Raw genomic sequence first — 11,083 nt, 5'->3', positions numbered from 1 at the left:
CAGAGTAGAAATAAAACAGACATAAAAGTAACTATATTTTTAAAGGCTCATTGCCAAGCAGGAACAGCACATTAAAGCTAAGTACTGTGATTTCTGAAAATGATACATATGCCCCAACATACAGGAGTGTAACTTGATAGGGTCATTCTGAGGGGCTGTATTTCTACAGCCTTTTTCTCACATCAGCCCTAACAAGAATGAAAGCATGGGCTGCAAGGTTGTATCTGCTCGTGATCTTGCAGCACCAAATGGAAGATAAATCTGTCACTTGGAACTACATGCACAATGAGAGGGTGACCAAGGTCCATGTAAATAGGCTAGTTTTCCCCTTAATTGAGGCATTACTTTAAATGTAATAAGGATAATTGGATATGAGCCTGTTTTCCTCCATGATAACCTTTGTAAGGTCTAACTTTTACTCTCAATTTATCCACTGGAATGGGATTATTTTATCTGAAAACAGACCTATTAGATTTAAAGTACCTTAAATCTAGCCATTTACATTCCAGTGGGACCAATTTTGCAGCTTTTATGTACATGCAAAACTCCCCTCTACTTAGGCCTGATTTGGTTAAACAATGAAAGCCAATGGATTTAAGCACTTACTTAAAGTTAAGCAAATGCTAAAGTGCTTTGCTAAATTAAGAACTGTGTGTATGTAGGTGTTGCGGGACCAGACCTGATATGTTCCCAGCCATTTCCCATATGACCTGTACATTGATGAGCTTTTACATCTCAGCAAGGTCATTGAGTTATTCATATTTTAATATGTCAACATTTTCATACTCTGTATTCATAAATCACTACTCAACAGTTACTAGGCTGAATTCCATAGGCCATTCTACATAAAACTCATTAGAATTTATTCAAACATATTATGCACTGGATACATTGCAAACCATTGAGAGAGACCAGAGTTACAAAAAATACCTTTTTGTATTAAGATTAAAACAATAAAATAAATTGTATAATTTCTAATCAGTCAGAAGGCTTGTACTCCAGTTACATTAATATAATAATACCTAAGTATATTATAGTGCCATCTACCCAGTGCCAAAGGTTACACTATATCTTCAAGCGAACTGAAAACGCAATGTGCATCCGGTGAAGTGAGCTGTAGCTCACGAAAGCTCATGCTCAAATACACTGGTTAGTCTCTAAGGTGCCACAAGTCCTCCTGTTCTTTTTGAGAAGACAGACTAACACGGCTGTTACTCTGAAACCTGTCAGCTAAAACTGTAACTTGTGCTTGGTTTTGGGTGGAAACCACACAATCATTTAATTTACTTGGTTCTGACCCAAAACCGTAAACTGGTGCAGACTTTATTGAAATGTGGCCTACCCTTTACAAGCCTAAACCTTTTGGCTCAAATTTCCCATTTTTTAAGGCTTGGCAATTAAACTTTTCAAATACTGCAGCTGCATTTATTGGCTTAAGGAATTGACAGTTCTAGCTTTGAGATATTTAATACTAAGTATTCTTGACTGCTGAATGGTTTTAGCCAAAAAATAAGCACCTTAATAAAAAGTGCACAGGCAGAGTTACAAGAAGCTGTACATTAAAATAAACTAGTTGCTGATAACAAATAATAATTCCCATTAACACAGGTGCTTTTCGTTTTTGACGCACCATCCAAGTTACAATATCTCAGGCAAGAATAAAGTTGGTATTTGTATTTGTGTAATTTATTCCACTATGTTCTCCAGCAGCATATTGTACATTACGGTAAAGCAACCCCTCAGTGTTTGTCCTGTGTAATTTATCCTGTATAAGTACGTGACAGCTCAGCATGGGACATAGAAACCACAAGACAAAAGGCAAACACAGCATGATAACAGGGGGCAGTGAGTTATTCATATGAATTATATGGGCTTTATTTACAACTTGGCAAGTTTGGCCTTAGCAAAATGCTTGGGATGCGTGATCCAAGTGAATGATATTAAGGAAGAGACTGATACAGACTCTGTGCTGTGGCCCCACAATGCCTGAGCCCTGCATCCTCAGGGACATGGTTGAATTATGCTAGTCTGCCCCACCAGTACTCACTGGGATCGTACTGCCTGCACATATTTTTGCCTGCTGAACAGAGCCCCCCATAGCCTCTAAACAAGAAGAAGGAATAAGGAAATAGGAAAGTAATCTGTTTCTTAGCCAAAAGAAAATACCTCTGTGGGGTCTTGAAGAAACTGATCAATTGTAACAATGTTTAGAGAGAGCTCATTACACAGTGACTTAAAAAGGAGTTTCAAGTGAAAAATTTATCTCTTATTTTTAATCAATTGATTAAATACAAAGCATGAGGGGAAGAGTCTTTTTCAGATCTTATTATTCAAGCTAAAACACTAAAGGTCTGATTTACAAAGGTAAGGGACTTAGGCGCCTACCTTCCATTGACTTTCAATGGGATTTAGCTACCTCATCTGCTTACGTGCCTAAATACCTTTGTAAATTTGGCCCTAGATCCATTAATGAGTACCCCCAGACTCAGACTAAACAATCTCTCTCAAACAAAGACAGCTGATGACTATTTTCTGTATGATTCTTACGCCATCTGGGGGATTACGATATTTATCTATCTTCACAATGCTCTGGCTAGTGGGGTGCAAGTGGACAGGTTTCAAAGTTGTGCCCTTTTAATTGGCTTTTCTCCTTTCTGAAGTTTTAGTTACATGAGTTTTCAGAATGTGCAGTACCCATGCTAGAGAACAATACGGTTTTTATCAGCTCTTCTTAATTCCCATTCAGATTGCAGTGGAGTTTCTTTTCAATCCCAGATGCACAGTCACCAGCAACACACCCCACCCCACTTGACAGGCCCATGTGCTATAGATGTCACATTCTCAATATTTCCAAGGATATAAAGGATATAAAATTAAGTCTCCTTTGGCTTACAGGAAGTGTTTTATCAGCTGCAGGCTGTGACATTATACAGTAGTCTCCGTTTTTATTACTGTTTTACTGTCAAGGTGCTGACGTATGATAGCCTTCTCCCTAACGTATCTGCGGTAAAGAGAGAGAGAGAGAGAGTGCAATCATTTCAAAACATACTGAACTATGCAGAAATTCAGCCCAAATGTTCAGTTAAATATTTGAATGGGTCAGAAATTTTTCATCAGAAAAAAATTCTGATGGAAAATGGCAACTTTGTTGTTAGAAAAGGCCTGAATTTTTCTAGATTCCCTGTCCTGTTTGTTTTGGCCAGATCATCAGCTGGTTTAAACTGACATACCTCTGTTGACTTCAGTGACAAGTCCTTTACATGTTTAGGCTCTGTCTACACCACACAGCTTTTGGTGACATGACTGTGTCGCTACAGCTGTGTCGCTAAAAACTGCGCAGCGTAGTCGCTGTTTGCTGGCTCTCCTGCCGACAAAAAACTTTCACCCCCAACGAGCAGCGTTTGCGTTGTCGGCAGGAGAGCGCCCCTGCCGACAAAGTGCTGTGCACGCTGGCGCCTGTCGTTGGCAAAGGGGGGGTTTAAACACCTCTGAAAGACAAACATTTTGTCGTTCCATTGCCAGTGTAGACCTAGCCTTAGCTATTGATCTGCATTTCTAAAGTGCCCATGACTGTGGTCTGTCCCTGGCTGGCATCAGAAAAGTTCATGTCAGCCAGCTGAAGAGAATTTTTAAGGGGTGTTGAGTTATAGATCTATCCAGATCAGGGTTACTATAGTCTCTGATCACAACCATTAATACAGTGATACTCAGATCTCAGTGGTTCAGGAGCCAAATTAGTGATCAACAGTACCCAAAAGAGCCACAGTCATGTGAATTCGTTGGTTCATTTACTATAGTACTATTCATATTTAAACCGTATAACGGGGAAATATTTAGTTTATGTATATACATGTATTATTCTCACAGCAAAATGACTGACCAAGTATTATATTTTTATCAACTACAATTGGTTAATAACATAGTAAAAGCATCCTTATTGGTTAATAATTAAATCACACAGTGTTTTAATATCATATTCTGCAAAGAGCCAGAGGAGACACATTAAAGAGCCATTTGCAGCTCCCGAGCCTCAGTCCAAGTATCTCTGCTTTAATACATTTATCCTCAAAAGGGGAGCACTACAATTCTCCTTTTACAACTGGAGAACTGAGGGGGTGGGTGAGCAGGCAACTGAACCTGGGTCTTCTGAATGCCAAGCTAGCACCCTCACCACTGACCCTCCCTTCTTCTCATTAGCAAATCATTGCTAAGTGCTATGCAAATACTACAGGATTCGTTCTTGCATTTACAGCCACAGCCCCGGAGTTTGGGTGTGGGTGTGATGCAGATGTGCTCCTGCCCAGTGGCAGTCCCTGGAGGCATTCTGATGGATTTAGCAAGAATATCTCTGGGAGCACTGAGGCTGTGCATTCTAAATGGGAGCTGCAACATCATTTAAAGGGTGCAGTGTGCACGCTCTGCTGGCCAGTGTGCCCAGTGCGGCTGTCAGTGGAAGACATCCACAGGTCTTGCACACTGGGATGGGAATCAGTGAGACTGTGGTTCCTACTTGGCAGGTGTGCCAGAGGGATGAGAAAGGCTACTTGCGCCCTCTGTCTATTTTTGTACACCTGTGCAGAGCTAGCCACAATATAGCACCACGCTGTATCTAGGTGCTACCTTGTAGCACCTACCAATGACTTTGAAAGCAGTGTATTTTCTCAGACTGCAAACAAATAAAGCAAACCTACCTCGTTTACTCCTACTTACTTTGCAATTGTCTGTTGAATCTCCCGTTCTTCTTCTTCATCTAGTTTGTGCAGAAAGGATTCCAGAAGAGGAACATGAAATTTAAGGTACTGAGCAACCTATTGTGGGGACCACAAGAAATGCACATCAGTGAGGTGTGTTAAATGGGAAGAGTATTGGGAAATATGCAGAACGAGGAGGATCACATACATCACTGGTAACTTCTTCTGCATTCTTGTCCATGAGAAAAAATTGGGCAATCTTTTCTGAGGGACCCTGTAAAAGTCTCTCCAGCAGTGGAGTGTCTGTGTTCTTGAGCCTTTTCTTTTCTGGGAATGAAAACAAATGAATTGATATGCATGTTCATTTTTGGCACAACATACAGCAGCAGTAACTAATATCTAACTCAAATAGTATGGCCAATTCTTTGCTTAGACATACTACTTTCATACTTTGGACATGCACTGCTCTTATTTAACACACACAAATGTCATTAACATAAATGGGAGTGCCACATGCAGATGGATGGGAGCATATGGTCCTACGGATCTCAGGACAAAATTTCCAAACCAGGCACCTAAATTAGGGCCCTAAACTTATATTTAGGCAAAGTGTTCAGTGGGGTTTCACAGATTGTAAATTAGAGCAGCATTTTATCTAAAATTAGGTTCTTAAGCCTATTTTTGCTTTTCCTAAAATAACAAAGTTAACTTGACACACGTTAGATATACAAAGTATATGATGAATAAATTAAGTTCCGTTTTCCACTGAGAGACTGCACCAGGTCTTCACGAATGTTTTTAGACCAACGCAATCCCCAATTGGCAGAGCACAGGTAAGACTCCAACGCTTATCCCTTTTGTGTGCGATATGAGCAGCCTCCAAAGCCCATTGGAAGTCTAATCAGCCGTGGAGCCACAGAGAAACAAACTGTTTTATTTACCTCCTGATGCGTGGATGATATAAAGTGCAAATTCTTGTGGACTGTTTTCAATCTGACAAAGAAAAACCAAACTTGACTCAATGCACTGAATGGCAGGGTTCACATATGCTACATTTCCCCATCATTAAACTGTCAACAGATATAAGGGATGCACCTGAAATTTGTGGTCTTAACTCACAGTGGGCTGTCAGTACTGACAGTAGATAGAAAAATTAGTAGGGGTGGCCCCCTTAAACATTCTGGACTTAGGGTGACCAGAGAGCAAGTGTGAAAAATTGGGACAGGGGTGGGGTGGGGGATAATAGGAGCCCATATAAAAAAAACCCCAAATATCGGGACTGTCCCTATAAAACTGGGACATCTCGTCACCCTATCTGGACTTTGGATAAGGTTTCACACTAAGGTACCATTTTCCTTCCCTTTTCCCCCAGCTACCATGTCATTAATATAACTACCATTGTACTTCCCAGAAGAGTAATGGATCACCACAGTAGATCATCTCACAAAAAAGTAATGGATCACTACTCCCTTGTTTCCCTGGAAACACTGTAATACTCCATACAAATATTTTTGTGACAATCAGATTTACCAGCTGTACAGACACCGCAGTAGAGAATTTGGATTTACTACCACCTATTTGCCTGAATAACACTACGAAATTCTCAGTCCTTTTTACATCTAACTCATGATTTAGTCTCTGTTGGGTGTCTTCAGAAACGGTAGTCCCATTAGTTATGGGTATTATTCATAAAAGTCCACATTCTCCTTTTAGCATTTTATTTCACATCATGTTCCACTGCATTTCACTGACTTCTCACTTAAGGGTGCTGTACAGCAGTAAGGTCAGATTAGAAAGCTCTAACGCACTATATAAAAGCTAGGCACTATTATTGTTGTTGTTATTAATTATCTCCAGTATAAAGTGATTCTGAAATGGCAAGAACTGCAGATAGGTGATTATTTTCAGTAATTTAGAACTGTTCTTTTGGCAATATTTTATGTAACACTCAAGTATAAGAGAAGCTCTGGGCATGGGGCTAGTGGCACATGTTAGTTATGAAAACGTATGAGAGTTTTGACTGAAGACAGTAGGGCAAATTCATCACTTCCAAAGGAAGGATTATTCTAATCACGCTAGAATAAAAGATCATTGCAGCCTGTTTTTAATAGCCTTTCTGCTCCTGTGATGTTCCTTGGCTGCATACATCCAGATGCCATGTTTTATCAGTGAGGTTTGAACATGGGACCTTCCTCACTGAAACACAGGTCTTGCCACTTGAGCTGAAGGAAAACTTCTTTTGCTGTAAGCAGGGGAACCTGGTGACCGTTTTTTTTTTTTTTTTTTCCGCAGGTGAGGCACAAATCACAAAATATTTATTTCCACCCCACCCAATGTAATAGCTATTAAAAGCTTACCTTGTTCATATGGAAACAGCAGCAAGCAGACCAGGCAGCTGGAGTTGCTACTGTTGGCTCCTCATGCACGGGGCCTGCCCCGTGGGGGCTGAGGCTGGGAAGGCACAGGGTGTAAGCCCCATCCCTTCCCTCTGCAAACCCCCTGCAGCGTGGGTTTAACTGCTACAATCCTGCTATGACTGCACCAAACAGTGGTTACCACAGCAACACCCTTATAAAGTGAATCCTGGATGGTAGGTTGCCATGGTAACAAGGCAGATTCAGGAGGCACTATTAGTTATACCAAGAATTGAGCCTCTTTTGCTACTGGAGAGAGTGAATTGTGACATTTAAATCAAATCAGTTTGTCCTTGACTGATAAACATATCCAGATTTAAGTAAAAAAGAGTTTTCAAAATACATTTTGTAGCCTGACTCGGCGTGGGCTAATGAACTGCCATGAATTATAAGCAAATCATGTTTGTGAGGGCCTGTCACTAGAGGGAGACATGGGCATGTGCACTAAGCAATAGATTAGCTTTCCTTACTGTAAATGTGGTGATAATGAAGTCATTCGCTAGGAAAAGCTGAAGAATAGTGCAGCTTTCCTTCCCATAAATGTAGTTCTAATGAAGTCATTCTCTAGTTTCTCCTGCTCTGGAAACTAGAGTAACGACCGCATCAAACACTTGTCATTAGTCTCAAAGCACATATGAAGCCTAAGGAAAATAAAACCTACCTTCATCCTTAAAAGTGGCAATAGCACACTTTGTTTGCTACACTTTCTGTTTGTGGCAAGTCTCCTTAATATTTCTGTCCTTTGATACAGTCGGCGACAGAAGGCATTTCTATATTCTGGTTATCTTTTCCAGAATTCAATTTTTGTGTGCGCGCGTACACAAAGAGAATTACCTTAAATTTCTGCAGTAGTTGCTCAATCACCTCTCCTGTTTTCATGTTACTGTTTATTCTTATTTTAGTTTCTGATCCAAAGGCTGGAGTGAAAACGGATGTCTAAAAACCAAGAGCAACAACAAAATGTGATATTTGATGAAAACACACTGGTTTAAAATTGATCTGGGACAATATGATGCATCGTGTCATGCAACATGTGTATATTATTCTTTCTTTGCTTGAAATTGTCTGCTCCTTGAAATCTACTTATGCATATTTTAAAAGCAGTAAATAGTCCCAATTTTTTTCAGTGTGACATATTTCTATGAACAGACTTATGCAATGCGTGGTTCTTGTTTTTTTTTCTAGCTTCTTATAAAAGAAGGAAGAAAGAATATAATGAGAATTAATGAGAATATTATGAAGATATTCTGAGCTACTATAGTTATACCTATGATACCATTTCTACTGCAAAATCCTATGTTATAGTTTTTATTTCTTAGCACTAAAAACAATAGGCCAAAATTCTGATCTCAGTTATATCACTAACTCTGGGGGTCATTCCACTGATTTTAATGAAGCTAGTCTGCATTTTCCCAGCACATATGAGTGCTGAATTTGGCTCAGGTTTCAGAGGGGTAGCTGTGTTAGTCTGTATCAGCAAAAAGAACGAGGGGTACTTGTGGCACCTTAGCCCTGTTCTACACGGGGGAAGCGGGGGGTACCTAAGATACGCAACTTCAGCTACGCGAATAGAGTAGCTGAAGTCAGCGTATCTTAGGTCTACTTACCTGGCCATGAGGATGGTGGCGAGTCGATCGCTGCTGCTCCCCCGTCGACTCCGCTTCTGCCTCTTGTGAGCTGGAGCTCTGGAGTCGACGGGGAGCGCATTTGGGGATCAATTTATCACGTCTAGATGAGATGCGATAAATCAATCCCTGATAGATCGATCACTACCCACTATCCGGTGGGTAGTTAAGACCTGCCCTTAGAGACTAACACATTTATTTGAGCATAAGCTTTCATGGGCTAAACCCCACTTCATCAGATGCATGCAGTGGAAAATACAGTAGGAAGATATCTATACACAGAACATGAAAAAATGGGTGTTGCCATACCAACTGTAATGAAACCAATCAATTAAGGTGGGCTATTATCAGCAGGTTTAAAAAAAAACTTTTGTAGTGATAATCAGGATTTCAAATTTCAAACAGTTGACAAGAAGGTGTGAGTAACAGTAGGGGGAAAATTAGCACGGGGAAATAGTTTTTACTTTGTGTAATGACCCATCCACTCCCAGTCTTTATTCAAGCCTAATTTAATGGTGTCCAGTTTGCAAATTAATTCCAATTCTGCAGTTTCTCATTGGAGTCTGTTTTTGAAGTTTTTGTTGTTGGAGAATTGTGACTTTTAGGTCTGAAATTGAGTGACCAGAGAGGTTGAAGTGTAGTAGCTTAGTTCAGTAGGGCCAAAGACTATGGTTATAATCTTGTTGTATGTAAAGATTGTCACAGTGTGCCTGGCCCCGGGGAATGAAATAGGTCCAGAGCCTGTGGGCCAGAGCAGGGGCTCCCAATATGGCCAATTAAAAGGGTAGGGCAGCACCTGGGACTATAACAGATCAGGGCAGCTGGACAAAAGAGACCAGGATGAGAGCAAGACCTGGTGAGTTGGAGACACCCAGTGAGAGAGAGACAGGGTGATTCAGAGCTGCCGAGTGAGGTCAGGAAAAGGGAAAGCTGACAGTTGCCAGAGCCAGAAGGTGTTTCCTGGGGGAAGATGCCTAAAGGAAGGAAATCAGCAAGAGGGGTTTATCAGCTGACCTCCCCAAGCCAGAGCACCAGGGCTGGAGAGGACTGAAAGGCAAGGGGAGCACCAGAGGGGATTACCCACTGATGTCTCCAGGTTGGAGAGCTGGACCCGGGGAACAGTGAGAGGACCCAGGAGAGTGAGGGACACTCTCCTGGTAAAGATGATATCCCAGCAGAGGGGCTGTGGGGGTTCCTGCTGGGAAGAGCGGGGTTGGGCTCCAGCTGGAAGGGCTGGGCTAGCCATCCAGGCAGAAGAGGGCCAATGAGGAGCCTAGGGGTGGCAGAAGAGGAAGACACTGGACTGTGCTATGGAAGGACTTCCAGCAGAGAGACTGGCGGGACACTTGCTGGGGAGAGCGGGGTTGAAAGGACCAGGTTTGGGGGATATGGGAAATGGACTGCTCTTGGGATTTTTGTTGAGGAATCAATGAATTGTGTTTTGGTAATAAACTGGCCCCAAGCAGGGGTATTATTTAATAAAGTGAGCCTGAAGTGGATTTATTGGGGACTCTGAAAGAGGAAACTGAAGCAAATGTACCTGTCATGTCACAGCCTATGATAATAGACCTTAAATTAATGTTGGGTAAAAAAATTAATGAGGTGAAAAACAAGAGTAAAACGTTAAAAAAAACCGAACATTTTAAGGTCGTATACAACAATTACAATTGGTGAGACAATGCTGAATTACTGCATGTTGGAATAAGTCCCATGACTGCCGTTGACCTTGTAAAACTGGGAGATGTATCTCAGGGGGCTATCCCAGTGAGCAAACACACCTGGGAAAGATTCTGTTCAGCCCTTGTGGATATGCATAAGGGAGCCAGGGCCCCTCTAAGAGGGCAGGGCGGTACCAGTACAAGGAGTGACCGTTGTATAGGTACTGTCCAGAATCGCAGTAAAGATGCATAGTCCCCTGCTCTCTACGCTGGCTTCCCAGAGGCTACTGAGTCAGGTTCAAAGTCTTGGCCCTTTGCTTCAAGGCTCTCAATGGTTTGGGCCCAGGATAGCTAAAAGATCGGTTAAAGCTCTGGGAGTGAAGGCGACAGTCTCGCCTCTCAGGCACAATGGAATCATTTGCCATAAGGCTAACACTTGCCTCTGCAGGAGACAGAGCTTGCCTGGGGGCTGGTCCAAGGCTGCTGAACAAAATCCCGCAGGAATGAAGGACCATCCCAAACCTCTCTTCCAAGGGCAAGGCACACTTCTGTGGCCTGCCTTCTCTGACATAGACACAGACCAGGGCATACAGCATCCCTAGCAGTATTAGGTGCTGGGAGCAGGGCAAGGAGGGATGGGGGGTGGGCAGATCCATGACTCCATGCCCCCTTTTTACCAGCCAGTCGAGCTTGCC

The 11,083-nt window shown here is 41.9% G+C and overlaps 1 protein-coding gene across 1 annotated transcript in view; it reads right to left on the bottom strand.

The window, feature by feature from the left end:
• Window positions 1-839: 839 nt before the first annotated feature.
• Window positions 840-11,083, bottom strand: part of RASSF6 (Ras association domain family member 6) — a 42,621-nt gene continuing 32,377 nt past the window's right edge. Inside the window, exons 8-12 of the mRNA XM_048846892.2 lie at window positions 7,940-8,041; window positions 5,633-5,684; window positions 4,900-5,018; window positions 4,711-4,808; window positions 840-3,001 (exon numbers count right to left, since the gene is read on the bottom strand). Of these exons, the coding sequence (XP_048702849.1) occupies window positions 2,926-3,001; window positions 4,711-4,808; window positions 4,900-5,018; window positions 5,633-5,684; window positions 7,940-8,041 (447 nt within the window). The 3' untranslated portion in view covers window positions 840-2,925. The remainder of the gene's footprint in view (window positions 3,002-4,710; window positions 4,809-4,899; window positions 5,019-5,632; window positions 5,685-7,939; window positions 8,042-11,083) is intronic.

The sequence above is a fragment of the Caretta caretta genome, chromosome 4 (assembly GCF_965140235.1).
Source record: "Caretta caretta isolate rCarCar2 chromosome 4, rCarCar1.hap1, whole genome shotgun sequence".
Lineage (NCBI taxonomy): Eukaryota > Metazoa > Chordata > Testudines > Cheloniidae > Caretta > Caretta caretta.
The sequence above is the reverse complement of the archived record's forward strand: the minus strand, read 5'-3'. Positions and strand labels throughout refer to the sequence as shown.